Source organism: Xenopus laevis, chromosome 9_10L, assembly GCF_017654675.1.
Source record: "Xenopus laevis strain J_2021 chromosome 9_10L, Xenopus_laevis_v10.1, whole genome shotgun sequence".
NCBI lineage: Eukaryota > Metazoa > Chordata > Amphibia > Anura > Pipidae > Xenopus > Xenopus laevis.
In genome coordinates, this window is record NC_054387.1 from 16,032,280 (window position 1) to 16,052,954 (window position 20,675).

Below are 20,675 nucleotides of genomic sequence, written 5' to 3' on the forward strand. Positions count from 1 at the left end.
ATCTATCTATCTATCTGCTGTATCTATCATTCTATCTATCTATACTTTGGCTAAATATTGCACCTCCTCATGAAGTTAGAAGCAGAACAAATTAACAAAAACCAGCACCCTAACTTATAATATTGCACACTGCTTTGTCACTATCGGGTGTTTGGTTTTTAATAGTGTTTTTGTATACATACTCTTTTGGCCCTGGGGAGTGCTAATTTTTTTTGTTATTTATTCTACATCAACAGTGGGACCTAATGACACACATCCCAGACAGCACCTTACGCACTCAATGCTTTAGCCTATCAATCGGTCAGCTTTTCTGATGAATAAACACTATCCAAACTATCGAAACTTCGCTAGCGTTCAGCCGCTGAGATGCAACTTCGCATTATAGTGAATTAGCATTGTAGTGACGAATTTACGAAGTGTGGCAGAGTGTTTGCTGGCGAAAATTCACCCTTTAGTGAATTTGCCCCATAAAGTGCAAAACATGTCCCCATCCCTTAGTCACCCAGCCAAAAGGCACAAAAGAAAAAAGGATTCTTCAGGCCCACCTTCATCTGAAGACTAGGGTGAGCCCCTTATCCCTGACCAATAGGCCTACAGGAGTTAAAGCTTTTCAGACCCCCTTTGTCCAATTCCCCTACAGTCTGAAGGCCTTTAAGGGGAAAGGATACCAATATAACCTCCTAAGAGGTCTTAAGTCATTTGTGCCCAGGGTGGGGATGGGTTTTAGGGGGAGAAGGAGCCTAATGGTCACATATCTCTCCCCTGGATTCATGCAAAGACCCTAGACCTAGAGAGTATTGCATTGAATCCTCAGGAAAAGCACTGAAAAAAGTGCCAAAGTGACATACAAGTGGAGATAAAAATAAATTGATAAAATCATAAAAAGTGGCTGTCTGCAGCCCCAGCCTATTGGCCATATTTTAAAAATTCTCATATACACCCAATGCCAAAAAGGCTGGAGTAAAGTGCAAGTGCTTAAGTAAAAGTGCACTTGAGCCTATCATGAATGGTGCCTACAATCACAGGAGATCATGTAAATCACCCCAGGGGTCCAAGTTCAGGAGGGCAAAAATGTTCAGGCCTCCCAACTTCTGGCCAGGGGATCAATCGCCAGGGGATCAACCGTCTCTCCGTGGGTGCTTTTCCTCCACATGTGGACGGCCACTTCAACTGCACTTCACCAAAAGGCTGTGGGATATTAAACTGACCACAAGCCACAGAGAAGTAAGCCTCTAGGTAGCAACAGTGTTAAGGATCCAGATAATCTGCAAGGTTGTATAACAAAATATCCAATTACAGGAAACAATTGGAGCAACATAGTAGCACGCAGACAATCTGAGCGCTAACCCTTTCACCCCCAGCAACCCAGTTCAGATAATTAGATACTTAGGAAAATTTGAACCCTGACATTGCAGACTTAATTAAAATATAACTTTTATTTCTACTCTTAAATAAAACCTAACTTGCAGCATCAAACTACGATCCATTCAAGTACCAAACCCACTACGTTGTATTCATTCGCGCAGTGTCGGACACTCTTCGTAAAAAACATAAATTATAAAACCGGCATAAGGTGGACAAGTGGACTAACACTGTTAGTCTGCCAACTCTAGCCAGTATACAGTTAGCCTTTTAAATTTGGTGTGTCATAGAACATTTAACAGAGACCCCCTCCTTTCCATTCATTCCCATTAGGCACAACCTCAAAACACCAATTTTACACCTGTGGCGCTCTTGAAGTGGAGGTTAATAGGGATCAGCACCTGTTTAAAAATCACTTCCCTGCTCTGCCGCTTTTGGTAATGGAGTGCTCCCTCTCCAAATATATAGAAATCTGTAGTAAGAAATAAAAGTTCAAAAGACAGGGATCAAAAGTGGAAGTCTGCGAAAAGCATTGCACAAAAGTGAGCAGCCCGTACATCTAAAATAAGGAAACCACTCCAAGAACAAGTGTGGACTTGAGAGAGCTCGAAATCCAGATCACAGGTGGACTGATTGTCGATACGGGAGTGAGAGCAATAAACACACACAGAGTGGGAGAAGGAACGAGACGCGCGGACAGATAAGGAACTTATATGCAATTGATTGCGGGGATTATGTTGAACTAAAACTAAATACTACGCTTAAAAAGGATTCCCTGTCTTGTGCACTATTATTTTTTACTACAGACGCAACCTGCCTGTCTACGTGGGGAGCGGTTAGGAGCTTTTCTTGCCACCATCCACCTATGCCACCCTACATGATATGACGCGTTACTGGCTTCATCAGGGGCATAAGTAATGTGTGCTCGTTGCTTGCTTAAATATGTGTACTTGGGCGTCCCTCTCCACACCGGTTCCAGTTATTTCTTTTAACAGTTAGTTTTTGAGTTTCACGTCACTCATCAGTATGCTGCGCATGTGTTGCCCTTACTATTACAGTGTACCTTTTGCGCATGCATTTCCTGACCATTCCATTACTACCCGGACCCAAAGCTATCAGTCAAGTTTTTTGCTTACTGTCAGTATCCTACTGTATAGTCCTAACTCCATAGAGGATTTCAAATGTTTTACAACGTATTCCCTTTAATTTCACAGGAGAAATATATGTCACGCTATTCAACAATTTATAGGAATGGAGCGAATGTAAATCCTTTATTCAAACCATTCGGGGCTTTGCTATTCATTGGATAAATCCATCGTGCTTCCTGCTGTAACAATTTCTTATTTACATCTCCTAATCTGGATGTTTGTTAAATTTCTCTATTGCAATGAATTTCATTGCTTTTGTATTGCCTTTATGAAATTCATTCATACGATTCACTACTGACGTGTTACGTGATATTAAACTGATTAGAAGAGATACTACACTTGGTCTTAAACAAAAGGCAGAGATGTTTGTGAGATGCTGTAGGTGATAAAACCAAAGAAAGAATTTTGAGTAATGATATCGCTTGGGTGGCTGCAGCCTTAGGGCGAATTTGTCACATGAAATAAACCAATGACACAGTAGCTTGATTGTTTCTACAAAAAAAGCTGTATAAGGGTAAGGGCACACAGGCAGATTCGGAGAGATTAGTCACCCCGGCTAAAAATCTCCTCTTCTTCGGGACGGCAATCTCCCTGAACTGCCTTCCCCTACCTTCCCGTCAGCTATAATGAAAAATCGGTAGCGGGATGGCACTCGCGGCGCTAAGTTTACCGAAGTCGCCCAAAGTTTCCTCGTGAGGCAACTTCGGAAAATGAAGCGCCACGAGTGCCATATCGCTGGTTATTGTTCATTATTGCCAGCGGGAAGGTAGGGGAAGGCAGTTCGGGGAGATTGTCATCCCAAAAAAGAGGCAATTTGTCACCAGGGGACTAATCTCCCGAATCAGCCCATGTGCCCTTACCCTTAGACTCTGGCCACTGACAAAGGTGACAGACCTTTAAGGAAAAGTTAATAATTACATTTTTTATACATATAGAATTTGGGTCTATGGGTCAACACAACAGCATCATGAATATGGAAGGCACAAAATATTAGATTACAGAGACATAAATGATCTGATCAGCAGGGCCATGTCTAATCAGCAGGGTCATATTTACCATATAGGCACCCAAGGACCCCTGCCTAGGGTAACAGCTTTAGAGGGGTGGTCCTCATGTTCCTATACGGTAAATAATAAAGGGCAAAAAACAATCCCCCCCCCCAAATACATGCAGCTAAATCTAGGGGTGTAACTGAGGGAGCTGGCTCTTCTGCAAGATATGGTAATGGGCTGAGTTCTGGTGCCAAGGGAAGCATTGGACCTCAATACAGCCCTGCTGATTAGAAATCATATTCTGATGATTGTACTCACATCTGTAAAGTCTTGGGGTAATTTTCCTTTAAAGTTATTAAAGGATCAAGCTGCTTATACAGGAAAAGGGCATATATACTGTATATAACCAGCTGACAGATGTCTACATTATCTTATGTAAGGGTCACTGTCCAGCCTTCTACAGGAAGTCCATAGTCCAAATTATCTTCCAAAAAACTGGACAGGCATGTATTGGGATGATAAAACTCAGATTGCAGCCATAATGGTTTCCATGGCACAAGCCAACAGACGTGTAGCGTTATAGGACTCTTTGGGTGGGTGGCTGACCAATTATAAGTCAGGTTTGTGCCAAGTGATAGCCAGGCAAAACATGCACAAAATAATATCCCCATGATAAAAAAAGAAATATTTACAGAAAAAGAAACACAACATATTCATATAATCATGAAAACCATCAAAGAACAATATTTCTATAATGATATATGTTACATTTTATAAGGTTATTTATGGTTGTGTAGATGCTGCTTCTGTGCAAAGGGGTTCTGGGGGACCAAATTATTACACATCTATATGTTCCTAGGCAAAAAACAATTTAGTGCACAATTACATCAATGATCCCTTGCCCTCTGTTTGATGCCTAATTAGTTTAACTACTTGTCCATTGAATTGAAAGTCAGTCTTCTATCACTGTACAGGCATCTTTCAGCCCAAACTTGTTCATTTTTGGGTCAAACTATACCCGCACAAGACACGAGTGCCAGCAGGTCCGGACTGGCAATCTTTGGGTTCTGGCAAATGCCAGAGGGACTGCTGTAAAAAGCCACAGTCACTATTTAGCGGGCTGATGGGGGACTGTTTAGGCTTCTTTGCACTTGGAATGCCAAGGCCTATTTTCACTCCCAGTCCAGACACATCCAAGGCAATAGCAGTTGACATGTTTGGTCTTGGATGTCTTTTCACTTCTTGAGAAAATGGCTGTTGTGCCACTAGCCTCGTGCTATAAATAGGGTAGACTAATAAAATCTTTTTACTGTATGTTGTTAAGGTTTATAGGCAGGGCATTTTGTATTCTCTATTCCCAGATATACAGGTACGCCATTCAAATCTACACCAAGTTTGCTCATAGTCTATAGAAAGAGCTACCATAAACTAAGGAAGAATAGACATTTTCCTGGAATAAGCACAATTAAGAAGGGATAGCCTGTATAGAAAGATATCATAAAATGACTCCAGCATGGGTATTCTCTTGTACGAAGAACATTCAGAAAGAAAAAAGTAATAAATTATATTTTCAGAAGTAGGCAAAGGTGCAGCTATGGGGCTCTAGACCACCAGCTTATGGGAACAGATGAAATCATAAAGAAATGGAACATGGGGAATATTTAAGCTGGCAGAGAAGCGCACAAACCACCCATTCATTTAAAAAGGAAACAGTAGAAGTACTGGCAATTCTCAGAATTCCCATTCAAGGAAAATTCTCTCCATGGGCCATGGACATAACACTCTAACAGGTTCGGCATTTGAAAAGCATTTGTACAGCGACTGCTGTAAAGTTCTGCAATTTATTCGAACATGGTTTGAATACAATAAATAAATTACAACAAATCAACCTTTTTCCGTTAAAGGACAACTAAACCCTAAAAATTAATATGGCTAAAAATGGCATATTTTATATACTAAACTTATTGCACCAGCCTAAAGTTTCAGCTTGTCAATAGCAGCAATGATCCAGGATTTCAAACTTGTCACCGGGGGTCACTCACCATCTTGGAAAGTGTCTGTGACACTCACATGCTCAGTGGGTTCTGATAACTTTTGAGAAGCAAAGCTTAGGGGTCTTTGCAGTTTATCAAGCAGAAAATGAAGTTTGTCTGTAATATAAGCTGATGCTACAGGGCTAATTATTAAATTCTGATGCTAATTGCACTGCTTTCTGTGCTGCCTTGTAATAATTATCTCTATTAATTACTAATCAGCCTTATATTGTAACATTTATATTCTATATATACACAGCATAATGTGTGTTGGCATCTAAGCTCAGTAACTGACAGCACAGAGCATGTGCAGTGAATCAGCAGAAAAGAAGATGGGGAGCTACTGGGGCAACTTTGTAGACACAGATCTTTACTGCTAAAGGGCTGTGATTGCCTTGGGCTGGTACAGAAACCCAAAACATGATTTCACTACTTTTCTAGCTACTTCTTTAGTTAAGCTTTAGTTCTGCTGTAAAAATATGTACAAACCCTACCCTATCAGCCGATATAGACCATAATAAAAGATCTGAAAAATCAAGGTAGAGGGCAAGCAGAAGGATATCCCTACAGCTGCTGTAGGTTTTGACCTTTTGTTCTGAAAGTCAATCCTCCTCCCCACAAATTGATACCTAGGGCTGCAAAATATGTTGGCTCGATATAAATACATGTTAATAATAATAGGGATAATAGTTATCCATCAGCGTGAGCCATCCATATTTGTGCAATCTTGATTTACTGTATGTTTTAGAAGCACAGCCTTTTTAGAAAAGTTCTGTAAATCGTTAGCCCTTGTCATGCCCCCCAGAGTTACTGATACCCCTTATCTGCATGGATGGAGCCTTATCTAACAAAGGGAGAAAAGAGAGGAGATTTCTATTTGCAGAAAATTCAGCGGTTGGTTATTTCCATAATCCTTCCCTGAGGTTTTTCATTCGCACAAAGATCTTTCTCTTAAATCAGCATGCCACCTTGTGTCTGACAGGCGATAACATGCAATATGTTTAATACAAATAATTTAATCTCCAGCAACCTAAAATACTTAGAGACGAAGAAGGAGAATGAAGGTGTGACAGCTGGATACTATAAATTATATTTATGTCATATTCTGCCATAAAGCTTGTCTTCTAATACAGGTATGGGACCTGTTATCCAGAATGCGCGGGACCTGGGGCTTTCCGGATAAAGGATCTTTCTGTAATTTGGATGTTCATGCCTTTAATCTACTAAAAAAATATGTTAACATTAAAGAAAACCAATAGGCTGGTTTTGCTTCCAATAAGATCAAATACAGGCTACCGTTTTATTATCACAATAACGAAATCATTTTTAAAAATTTGGATAAAATGGAGTCTATGGAAGTTGGCCTTTCCATAATTCAGAGCTTTCTGGATAACAGATTTCCGGATAACAGATCCCATACCGGTACAAACTGATATATATGATGTTGGATCTGGTGCTCCTCTAGATTTTAAGTATATATCAGTAGCAATGTATCATCTATTGCCTTAGTAATGACATGTATTCTTCATACTCATAATCGGAAACGTTTGCAGCCTGAATGAGTTTGTTTTGACCGCTTCTCTCTGAAAAAACTTTCAGTAAAAGTGCCCATTCCTGAAAGATTGGGAAGAATAAACAGACCCTGCACATTGATCTACTTATCTGTGTACTATAAAACATCTTTAAAGGTGCAATGGGTCCAATTGCCGTGAGCCCTGCAAAACGGCAGATGTATTATGGAAGGTTGTAGGATAAAAGATACATTATATAGTATACCCATCACTCCATAGTCCAGCACCAAACATGACATCTTTGCACCAAAAGCCCTGACTGTGGCAAATTTTGAAAAATAGTTCAAGTAGATCCCTGTTGTACAGCGACAGATATCATTGGTATAAATAGGCTTTATTACTTACCAAAAGCAGAAGCAGGAGAGGTAGCAGACAGAGAAGCCTCATGTTGATGCAGACAAGGATACCAAGGACCAATTCTGTAAGAGAGGAAGAAGTTACTGCCTGCAGTCTGCCAATTTCTGTCTGCAGTTTGTTCCACTTTCATGTGTAGACCAGTCCAACCTGCTCCTACACCCTCCCTATGTCCCACCCACGTAAATCCCTCGGTCGGCCTATACTGAATCCCCTCCAGTCAAAATAGCTCATCCCCATGGTTGTGTACACCTGATTTTCAACAAGCTACATAAATACATATTTATCTGACAGTGTGTGACATCTTTATCAGTCAAACTGTACTTTAACTCCATCTCTCCCATTTTGCTGCCATTTCTCCTTCTTTAACAAACAAGGGAAAGTTGTGCTCACCACTAATTTTTAAAAACATTAAGCGGGGGTGCAATGAGGTTGTGACCACAAAATTCACATAGACAAATATAAGAGATCCTCTTCACTCAACCCATTATCAAAATATTTCGGACATTGAGACAAGTGATGTGTGGGTCCGACCCGCACCCAACCCGTAGCCGACCTCCCTCCATCCCTGCCTGCCCATGTCCTACTTCCCCTTCCTGTTATAGACCTGCACAGCCCGTCCCACTGATGGCATCACAAAAGGGGTGGGGCGAGCAGGCGCTCATCTATAAAACCGGAAGCCGACAGTGTAAGGTCGCCCCGGGAGTGAGGTCGGCCCGAACCCACCCAACCAGGGTTAAACCTGCGGGTCACATGGGTATCGGCCCAGCCCAAACATCACTAATTGAGACATTTTTTGTCTTAAGCTACTAAAAATGCCTTGCCCTTTAAACAAAACAGGGATTGTTTGTCCATATATTGCAATGTATTTAAGCTGGCCAACTATGTCAAAGTCATCCGCGGTGTGGCCAGTTCCAGCACTCAAGTAAAATGTCCTTAATAAATTGATAATGGGTTGAGTGCAGAGGACCTATTTGTCTATGTGAATTTTGTGGACACAACCTCATTGCACCCCGTTTAATGTTTTTAAAAATTAGTGGTGAGCACAACTTTCCCTTGTTTGTTAACTTTCTCCTTGTTTATACAGGAGCAGTGGCCAGCTCCATGTTGTAGCTCCCACCATTCCCATATATAGTCAGGTGATCCCACTGGTGGCTAATAAAAGGGCAAACAAGTTTGGAAGTTTTACTTTGAAAGCAGCAAGTAAGCTGAGGGTAAAACTTAGTCCTTGTGTATATGTAAAATGTATAATGAAGCAACAGAATTCTTAATGAATCAGATGAAAGTTGAGTTTAGGACTGGCCATACCAGGGAAGACTTTGACGTGGTTGGCCAGCTTAAATATATTGCAATATATGGACAAACAATCCCTGTTTTGTTTAAACGGTAAGGCATTTTTATTAGCTTAAGGCACAAAATGATTCAATGTCCTTAATATATTGATAGTTATATATCCTCTTGTATTCCTCCTTCTTTACCAGCACTGCTGCTCCTTAGGAAAATAAATGTTTGAGGTGGGATTGCAATAAGCTAGGGGAAGGAGTACAAGGGTCACTTAAGCAAGGATAAATGATCAAGGGACAATGCCTAGATGGTATTTTGGTATACATTATTATTCTCTGCATTAAATGTATGTCTACACATGCTGTGTACCATACCTACTGATAACATATATAACTATGTACTGCAGGCTGAGTTATACAGGGAACTCTGAGCATCACTCGTGTATTATAAGGAATAATGTACCCTCTGCTGTAAATTATATTGCCATCTTGGAGTAAGGAAGGATTATTTTCCCCCTCTCAGGCAAAGTGGCGAGGCTTCAAATTTGTCTTCTTCTGGATCAACTAGCAGTTAAACTAGAGTTAAAAGTTTGAAAAGATCCAGAGATTCACTCAAATTCTAAAATAGTACATTCAGTGAATCCCAAACCTTAAGTGTTCCATTTCAGACCTAACGTTATTCTAATGATATTTGATTTATACAGCATCAACATATTCTGCAGCGCTATGTAGATTATCATCCATTTCAGTCTTGCAGACAACAGGTCAGCAAAATGCCCTGAGACACCCCTTCTGCATTTTCCCCAAATATTTTCAAACCCCGACAGAAATAACATTCTAGGTAATTTTATTGTCTACTTTCCCCACATGTGTTGTCCTTTGTTATTAGCGACTTCGGCTCAGAGAGAATGCGTGGAATGATTTTGGGCGTTTTGTAACCCAAGCAATTTCCAACTCCAGCAACAAAACAGACAGACATATAAACAAAACACACTGAACACAAAGAAAACCAGTTTTTTTAAAAAAATAAAACAAATACTGTATAAGAATAACTACACAGTACTTTACTATACAGGAGAGGGCAGAAGGACAATTGTTCTGGGCCCCCGGCATTCAAGGTACCCATTATACAGAAAGCTCTGTATTATGGAAAGGCTCAATTTTAACGAAATTATCCAAAAAGCAGTACTGGAAGCAAAACCAGCCTATTGAGTTTAATTAAAGGGACACTGTCATGGGGAAAATCAGTTAATAGTGCTGCTCCAGCAGAATTCTGCACTGAAATCAGTTTCTCAAAAGAGCAAACAGATCTTTTTATATTTAATTTTGAAATCTGACATGGGGCTAGACGTATCGTCAGTTTCCTAGCTGCCCCGAGTCATGTGATTTGTGCTCTGATAAACTTCAATCACTCTTTACTGCACTTTACTCCCCCCAGCAGCATAACAACAGAACAATGGAAAGTTAACCAGATAACAGCTCCCTAACCCAAGATAACAGCTGCCTGGTAGATATAAAATCCAGGTCCCACTGCGACACATTCAGTTACATTGAGTAGGAAAAATAACAACCTGCCAGAAAGCAGTTCCATCCAGTGCTGACTCTTTCTGAAAGCACATGACCAGCCAAAAAAATGTATATTGTAGAGTGAATTATTTGCAGTGTGAACAGTGTAATTTAGAAGTAAAAACGACACCATAAAAATCATGACATCCCTTTAATGTATAAATTATTTTCTAGTAGACTTAAGGTACTGTATGACGATCCAAATTGCGATAAGATCTGAAAACCCAAGTCCCGAGCATTCTGGATAACAAGTCCCATACCTGTACTGGATTGTTTTATAGCAGAGACTCACAGCAAGTTCAGAGCAATAATCTAACAGGGTAGGGGCCCGTTTACATTTACAACATTGCTGATTTAAATAGGTGGTTCATCTTTAAGATAACTTTTAGTACCGTATATACTCGAGTATAAGCCGACCCGAGTATAAGCCGAGGTACCTAATTTTACCTACGAAAACTGGGAAAACTTATTGACTCTAGTATAAGCCTAGACACAACTACAGCCCTGTCTCCCAGCAGCGCACATTCCACCAAAGCGACCCCCCAGCGATCAACCGGACTTCTTTGCAAAGTTGATGGTGACAGAGAATTGCCAAACGGATTACTGTGTGCATTGTCCCACTGTCCCACTACCATGTGCAGAGGGTGCTGTTTGATATTGCCATCACTGTTAATCTTTCGTATAACCAACAGAGGGCGCTGTGTGATATTGCAGTCACTGTTATTCTTTCATATAACCAACAGAGGGCACTGTGTGATATTGCAGTCATTGTTATTCTTTCATATAACCAACAGAGGGCGCTGTGCGATATTGCAGTCATTGTTATTCTTTCATATAACCAACAGAGGGCACTGTGTGATATTGCAGTCACTGTTATTCTTTCATATAACCAACAGATGGCGCTGTGTGATATTGCAGTCACTGTTATTCTTTCATATAACCAACAGAGGGTGCTGTGTGATATTGCAGTCACTGTTATTCTTTAATATAACCAACAGAGGGCGCACTGTTATTCTTTCATACAACCAACAGATGGCGCTGTGTGATATTGCAGTCACTGTTATTCTTTCATATAACCAACAGATGGCGCTGTGTGATATTGCAGTCACTGTTATTCTTTCATATAACCAACAGAGGGTGCTGTGTGATATTGCAGTCACTGTTATTCTTTCATATAACCAACAGAGGGCGCACTGTTATTCTTTCATATAACCAACAGAGGGCATTGTGGGATATTGCAGTCTCTCCCCAAATGTACTGTTGGTATAGGAATGATTAAAAGTGACTGCAATCTCAGCTACTGGGGTCAGGTACCGCTAACCCGAGTATAAGCCGAGGTAGACTTTTTCAGCACATTTTGGATGCTGAAAAACTAGGCTTATACTCGGGTATATACGGTATGTTATAGAATGGCCAATTCAACTTTTCAATTGGTATTCATTATTTATGTTTTACAGTTTTTTCATTATTTGCCAAATATATTGTTATTGCAACTTTTTATTACTCATCTTTCTATTCAGGCCCTCTCCTATTCATATTCCAGTCTCTTATTCAAATCAGTGCATGATTGCTATGGTAATTGGGACCCTAGCAACCAGATTGCTAAATTGCAAACTGGAGTGCAGCTGAATAAAAAGCTAAATAATGCAAAAACCACAAATAATAAATAATGAAAACCAATCGCAGATTGTCTCAGTATATCACTCTCTACATGACACTAAAAGTTAATTTAAAGGTGAACAACCCCTTTAAAATGCATGTGCAACAACCTCTGGTTACAAGGGGGGTGGCATCACCTGAATGTTAATGAATTAAGTGCACCCATGCATGCTGTAGTTCTTTTGTCCTTACCGAAGCCCATCACATTACCCACTCTTCCCTTACTGTACACATTACTGCATTTCATTACAACTTACAGAATACAATGGAGTAACCTAAGGCGCTGAACATGTAGTAATTAATTGACACTTAACCTTGCTGCAGGAGTTTAAGACGGCTGTATAAATATTTCAGGTTTAGAACAGGGACAGCAAGAATCCTTCCCTCTAGGGCTATTAAGTACAAAAACAATAGACACATACGAAAACAAAGGGGAATCACTGTCCATTTCTCTAAATACATTTGAATCCTTACGCAGTAAGTTGGAGCAGGCTATAAAGTTAGAAGGTATGCACATCATTCCTATTCACAGAGGTAATACCTTGCACTGCCCTGCTGGAATCTTAGGCAACTCTTGTGTAATGCACACTTTAATTGGTACACTATAGAGTATAGGGTTTATTTACTAAAATAAATTTAATTGGATCGGTAAAATACTTGAAAAAATCAAGCGGAAACCAGAATTGTCCGATATTTTCAGGCTTTTCTCCCAAAAAAACTAAAAAATTTTTTTTTTGGAGTTTTTGCACTAAAAACGGATTCGGGCTAAATCCAGCGCAGACCACGATAACTTCAAATTGGGATAGGTGCCTTTCCCATTGACTTATACAGTACCTCAACAGGACTGAGATGGCGTATTTATTCTGGCTTTTTGCAGCATCGGGGTATAATAAATCTAGAAAAACTCAAAACTTGAAAAATTCAAGTTTTGCCCCAAAAAGCCTGACCAGATAAACCTGAGGTTTAATAAATAACCCACCAGATGCCAACACTTGTTATTCTTCATTCAGTAGGGTAATGTAGATTTCTTGCATTCAGAATCAGTTTTGGACAGGTATTGGACCTGTTATGCAGAATGCTTGGGACCTGGGGGTTTTCCAGATAACGGATGTTTCAGTAATCTGGACCTTACTATAAAATCATGTAAACATGAAATAAACCCAATAGGCTGGTTTGGCTTCCAAAAAGGATTAATTATATCTTAGTTGGGATCAAGTACAAGCAACTGATTTATTATTACAGAGAATAAGGAAATACTTTTTTGAAAGTTGATAAAATGGAGTCCATGGGAGCCTGTTATTCAGAGCTTTGTGGATAACGTATCCCATACCTGTAACAACTGTCATGGTTCTCTGAATTTTATAAGAAATTTGGTCTCTACTTAGAATAGAGAACTGGGCTCATTGGTCTCTCATTAGACTACAGAACTGGGCTCATCGGTCTCTACTAAGAATACAGAATTGGGCTTATTGGTCTCTACTTCGAATACAGAACTTGGCTCATTGGTCTCTGCTTCGAATACAGTACTTGGCTCATTGGTCTCTACTTCGATTACAGAACTGGGCTCATTGGTCTCCATTTAGAATACAGGACAAATCCCATTGATTGCTCATACAATACAAAACTAGGCCCAATTGGTCGCTACTTAGAATACTGAACTAGTCCCTTTATAATACAGAAACATCCTCACCCATGCTGCAGTCTCAAACACACATTCAAACATACAGAGCTGGGCTCATTGGTCTCTACTTAGAATACAGAATTGGGCTCATTGGTCTCTACCTAGAATACAGAACTGGGTTCATTGATCTCTACTTATAATACAGAACTGGGTTCATTGATCTCTACTTATAATACAAAACTGGGCTCATTGGTCTCTACTTAGAATACAGAATTGGGCTCATTGGTCTCTATTTAGAATACAGAACTGGGCTCATTGGTCTCTATTTAGAATACACAAAGGCGCTCATTGGTCTCTGCTTCAAATACAAAATTTGTCTCATTGGTCTCTACTTAGAATACAGAACTGGGCTCATTGGTCTCTACTTAGAATACAGAACAGGGCTCATTGGTCTCTACTTAGAATACAGAACAGGGCTCATTGGTCTCTATTTAGAATACAGAACTGGGCTCATTGGTCTCTACTTCGAATACAGAACTGGGCTCATTGGTCTCTGCTTCGAATACAGAACTTGGCTCATTGGTCTTTACCTCGATTACAGAACTGGGCTCATTGGTCTCCATTTAGAATACAGGACAAATCCCATTGATTTCTCATACAATACAAAACTAGGCACAATTGGTCGCTACTTAGAATACTGAACTAGTCCCTTTATAATACAGAAATATCCTCACCCATGCTGCAGTCTCAAACACACATTCCTGTTGCTTACTAATGATAGTATAGGTATGGAATCCATTATCCGGAAACCAGTTATCCAGAAAGTTACGATTTACTGTAAGGCCGTCATGTCATTTTTAAAAATGATTCCCCTTTTCTCTGTAATTAAAAAAAAAACAGTGACTTAACTAGATATTACTAGGCCCCACAGCAAATTATTTTTCAGGCCCCCAAAATGTCTAGAGGTTGATCTGTTTTAACTCTATTTATTGATATTGTATATAATTAGGGCCTCATGGGGCCCCTAAACCTCTTGGGCCCCTGAAGCCGCAGGGTCTGCTTCCTATGTAGTAACGCCCCTGAATAAAACAGTACCTTGTATTTGATCCAAACTAAGACCCTTATTGGAAGCAAAACCAGCCTATTGGGTTTATTTCAAGTTTACATGATTTTCTAGTAGACTTAAGTTATAAAAATCCATTATCCAGAAAACCCCAGGTCCCGAGCATTCTGGATAACAGGTCCCATACCTCGACCTTATCTATAGGCTTCTCTGTTTCTAATTTAAACGGATAAGGATAATCTGATCACTCGAGTCAATAGAAGGGATTCCACTAGACTTTTCAACCAACATTTTAATAAATTTGCTCTCACTGACAAAATGCGTAAAAAAACTTTTTTACATATATCAGAAATATATGCCAAATTATTGAAATTGTATAATGGCTATGGGACGTTACCAACTATTTCAATGCGATCTCCATTCTGAGACAAATGAGTTTTTCAACTTCAGCTGATCACTGAGCCAAGGGCTCTTGGGCATTGTAGTAAGTTGTAGTTAAAGGGATCCTGTCATGGGAAAAAGCATTTTTTTCAAAATGAATTAGTTAATAGTGCTGCTCCAGCAGAATTCTGCAAATCCATTTCTCAAAAGAATAAACAGATTGTTTTATATTCAATTTTGAAATCTGACATGGGGCTAGACATTTTGTCAATTTCCCAGCTGCCCCATGTCATGTGACTTGTGCCTGCACTTTAGTAGAGAAATGCTTTCTGGCAGGCTGCTGTTTTTCCTTCTCAATGTAACTGAATGTGTCTCAATGGGACATGGGTTTTTACTATTGAGTGTTGTTCTTAGATCTACCAGGCAGCTGTTATCTTGTGTTAGGGAGCTGCTATCTGGTTACCTTCCCATTGTTCTTTTGTTTGGCTGCTGGGGGGGGAAAGGGAGGGGGGGGATATCACTCCAACTTGCAGTACAGCAGTAAAGAGTGATTGAAGTTTATCAGAGCACAAGTCAAATGACTTGGGGCAGCTGGGAAAATGACAATATGTCTAGCCCCATGTCAGATTTGAATATTAAAAAATCTGTTTGTTCTTTTGAGAAATGGATTTCAGTGCAGAATTCTGCTGGAGCAGCACTATTAACTGATTCATTTTGAAAAGATTTTTTTTTCCCCATGACAGTATCCCTTTAAACTATCACAGCCTGAATATCCCAGAGTCAGAGGTATTCTATGCACACTGCTGGGGACATACAGCTACTCCTTGTTATACACATTTAACTTCCTTTTCACACAGCCATGACAATAGAAACAGGGGCGTAACTACAGAGGAAGCAGGGGGCCCAGGAGGTATAGGGGCCCCATGAGGCCCTAATTAATGAGCAATTTCAATATATATTGGTAAAAAAGGGCAACATGTGGTTATGTTGGGGGCCATAAAATGAATTTGCTGTGGGGCCCAGTAACATCTAGTTACGCCACTGAATAGAAAGAAGTAGCTGTGCGCACCCACCAAGCTTCTGATTATACACCAGCGGCCTTTTATCTTTGTTATTCCAATATCTGTCAACACTTTGTATGAATTGCTTCTTCTCTGAGTCTAATTCTCAGTCATGCAGCAGAAGCAAACTCTTGAAAGAATTATCTTCAGAAGTAAATCATTTTTCTTTCCCACAATGAAGCATTTTTCCACGAATTCCAGCATAGTTTCAGATGTATGCTAAGATGTGGTCATTGCTATTGGTTCACAATGCACTTCTTTGGATGCCTTTTAGCCTCCATGTTGGCAAATTGCTCACAAGTTGCAATAGATAATTTCCACAGGATTTCTGTGGCACCATTTCCATCGTGGAGCATTCATTGCGGCATTTGTGCCTGATTGCTTGGTGCAAGTAACGGTCGCCATATACGCACATATACTGTATTATCGTACACAACAAATTTTCGTGCAAAATTCTGTGCATGTATGGTGGGAGACAAGCCGATCGATATCAGCTGAAGACTTGGATATTGGTCGGCTTGTCGATTGGGCTGGTTATAAAATTTTGATCAAGTGCCTTTAAAGGCACCCGAACATCGCCCACTGTTTTGCTAAAATGTCAGATACAGGTAGAATTCTAATGTTTCCTCCTGTATATCTATTGATTCAGCTATTTTCCAGGAAAGATCGTTATTTGTTACGTCTATGGCCAATTTAAATTGTGGCTAAACTGGGATTATGCAAAAGAATGGAAAGGCAGCACTCCGGTTAAAAAGAAAAAGGTGGTTTATTACAACAGGTCACACACCGACATCACCTGACGCGTTTCGGGAGCAACTCCCTTAATCATATAAACTGGGATTATAACTAAGTCCAGGCTGATGTTATTAAAGGGCTCCTTTGTGCAAATTGCTTATGTACCAAAACCTTATGTTCAGGGCACTGAACAAGATGCAGAGCACAGCACTGTCCGGCAAAGGTCCGCCCTGTATTTTAAGGGGTGGTTAGCCTTTAAAGTAACAGTAAAAGCAAAAAAAATTAAGAAATGACAATATAATGTACTGTTGCCCTGTACTAGTAAAATGGATCTGTATGCTTCAGAATCGCTACTATAGTTTATATTCACAAGCTGCTGTCTTTATGTTAACTTTTAATATGTTATAGAATGGCTAACTATAAGCAACTTTTCAATTGGCCAGTCTGACCCTGTTGGTAGATTGTTCTTATTATTAGTCTTTATTTATAAAGCCCAATGTGACTCCCAGTGGCTGTACATAGATTACACATTCACAGCAACTATTTGATGCTCCTGCTAAGTGAGACTGCTTTAAATAGGTGGTTCACCTTTAAGTTTACTTTTAGTATGTTATAGTTATAAGCGACTTTTCAATTTACCTTCATTTTTACTTTTAAGAGATTTTGAATTATTTGAAAATTGAAAGTAAAAAAATTTGAATTTCGAACTGTTTTTGTGTACTTCGACTAGGGAATAGTCCAAATTCAATTTGAAAAAAATTCGAAAATTAGAATATCGAAATTTATCATGTATTGTCTCTTTGAAAATTTGACTTTGACCATTCGCCATCTAAAACCTGCCGAATTGCTGTTTTAGCCTATGGGGGACCTCCTGGAACCTATTTTGAGTCAATTGGTGTTGACCAAAGATCGAATACAGCCTATTCACCCTAAAAAAAACTAGATTTTTTAAATAAATTTCAGTTAGTCTTTTTTTATTCGAATTTCAAAGTTATGGAAGTTCAAAAAAACTCCCATTACTTCAAAATTCGACCCTTGATAAATCAGCCCCTTATGTTATTGCTACATTTCATTACTCATGTTTCTATTCAGGCCCTCTCATAGATATTTCAGTCTCTTATTCAAATCAAAGCATGGTTGCTAGGGTAATTTGGACCCTAGCTAACGGATTGCTGAAAATGCAAACTGGAGAGCTGCTGAATAAAAAGCCAAATAACTCGAAAACCACAAATAATAAAAAATGAAAACCAATTGCAAAATATTACAATCTAAATAATACTCAAAGTTAATATCAAGGTGAACAACCCCTTTAATGCCTGCCCTCGACAGGTAATAACTACAGGGCCTTGCTTAGTGTTGGAATGGGGTGTCCAGGGCCCACTGGGCTGCTGCTCATTGTCATACCTTAAGTCTAATAGAAAATCATTTAAAAATCAAATAAACCCAATAGGCTGGTTTTGCTTCCAATAAGGATTATTTAGATCTGAATTAGATCTTCATTTGGATCAAGTACATGTATGGGATCCGTTATCCGGAAACCATTATGCAGAGAGCTCCGAATTATGGAAATGCCATCTCCCATAGACACCATTATAATCAAATGAAAATGATCTCCTTTTTCTCTGTAATAATAAAACAGTAGCTTGTATTTGATCCCAACTAAGATATAATTAATCCTTACCAGAAGGAAAACCAGCCTATTGGGTTTATTTAATGTTTACATGATTTTCTAGAAGACTTAAGGTATGAAGATCCAAATTATGGAAAGATCCGCTATCTGGAAAACCCCAGGTCCAGAGCATTCTGGAAAACAGGTCCCATAAAGAATTTGGATTATTTGGATAAAATGGGCAGCCTTCCGTAATTCGCAACTTTCTGGATAAAGGGTCTACAAAGGCTTGAAGGTTTGAAGGCATAAGAGGCACCTTTGCACTTTGGAAACTTCACCTGATGTTACAATTTTATTGCCCTTATCCTTACTTTGAGTCTCGGAGAAGCAGAAATAGCACATACGAGTAAACTCTGGGTTATAACAAAGATAGCATTAGTGTTGTTTAACTCTATTCAGATACCTGCAGCAAGGATACAAAGGCCGGAGGACATATAAGGGTCAATTCAGTAGCCCATGTGCAAGGTGAAATGATTTAACCATATATTAGGCAACAATTACAGTACATCAAAAAGTTAAATATTGCTGAAATATTCATTATAAATTCCACTTAAATACTCAAGACTGTTTTCTACTTTTTTAAAAGCACCCTGTGCTGTCCATGTTGGAAGCTTGATATAGAAATGATATGCAATATTTTAAATAGCCAGTACAAGTATGGGATCCATTATCTGGAAACACAACCCGTTATCCAGAAAGCTCTGAATTAGAGAAAGGTTGTCTCCCATAGACTCCATTTCATCTATATAATACATTTTGATTTCCCTTTTCTCTGAAGGCTGTCTCTATTTTATCCAAATAATCTGAATTTTTAATAATGATTTCCCTTTTCTCTGTAAAAATAAAACAGTTCCAAACTAAGATATAATTAATCCTTATTGGAGGCAAAACCAGCCTATTGGTTTATTTAAAAAAGAAGGAAAGACATTTTTAATTGGGGTGCCAATAAAACAAGCAATTGTATATACTTACCTCACATCCCAGGCCAGTGCTCCTATCAGGAGAAAACTGCACCGTCCTGGGGTTCTTCCAGCAAGCAAAATTTTACAGTTCATGATTTTCTAGTAGTAAATTACCAAAAAAAGATATATTATATAGAAAACACCAGGCCCCAAGCATTCCGGATAATAGGTCCCATGCCTTGTACAGGTATGGGGTTTTCCGGATAACAGATCTTTCCATAATTTGGATCTTCATACCTTAAGTCTACTAGAATATCATGTAAACATTAAATAAACCAATAAGGATTAATTATATCTTAGTTGGGATCAAGTACAAGTTACTGTTTTATAATTACAGAGAAAAGGGAAATCATTTTTAAAAATTCAGATTATTTGGATAAAATAGAGACAGCCTTTCCGTAATTACAAGCTTTCTGGATAATGGGTTTCCGGGTAACGGATCCCATACCTGTATCTGTTCATTCGGCAGTTACAAATGTCATATTTTACATGTTTTCATTCTATGGATCATTACATTCTCTACATTTCTGTAATGAGCCACGTGACCCATGTTAATATTTCTATATACGAATTAAACCCATTTGCATTGCTCATCAATTATCTGCTACAGAACCCTATAATGCTCTGTCAACTTGAATATAAATAATATATATATATATATATATATATATAAAGAGCAGTAGACTTTCTACAGCACAAGCACAACACTTTCTAAAACACAATTACAGTGTATCAGTGTATCGTATTTAAATGTCTACAATATACACACAATAAAGACTTCCAGTGTATGTAACGTTTTATTATTTGGCCTGTTTATAGTCTTTTAAATTTAAATATACCAAAGGCAGCACAAGCAAAGCAGCTGGTCACGGACTGTATACCCACCCCAATTCGAATATAGAATTTTCTCAATTTATATCTGAGCAATTCCTTAGTATAATTTATGGCCATAGACATGAGCCAGTAAGCTACAAATTGAAATGGGTAATTGATATCTGCCTGTGTATGCCCAGCACTAGGATGACAGTGAGTGATATTTAGTGCAGAGAGTTAATAGCATAGAGAATTGTATGGAGTTAAAAATGTAAATATAATAAAAAAAACGTATGGGATTTATTATATATACATTTTTAACTCCACATCATTTTCCGGATAGAGGATCATTTACTATACTTTGAGTCTCATAAAAAAATCCTTTAAACGTTAAAAAAAAAC

At 38.9% G+C, this 20,675-nt stretch overlaps 1 protein-coding gene across 3 annotated transcripts in view; it reads right to left on the minus strand.

Annotated features, from left to right (window-relative positions):
* The window catches only part of cdh26.L (cadherin 26 L homeolog), a 72,369-nt gene that overhangs the window by 50,343 nt on the left and 1,351 nt on the right, over window positions 1–20,675 (minus strand). For all 3 annotated transcript variants that reach the window (XM_018234982.2, XM_018234984.2, XM_018234983.2), the window contains exon 2: window positions 7,452–7,525. In XM_018234982.2, coding sequence (XP_018090471.1) covers window positions 7,452–7,493 — 42 coding nt within the window. In that variant the 5' untranslated portion in view covers window positions 7,494–7,525. The remainder of the gene's footprint in view (window positions 1–7,451; window positions 7,526–20,675) is intronic.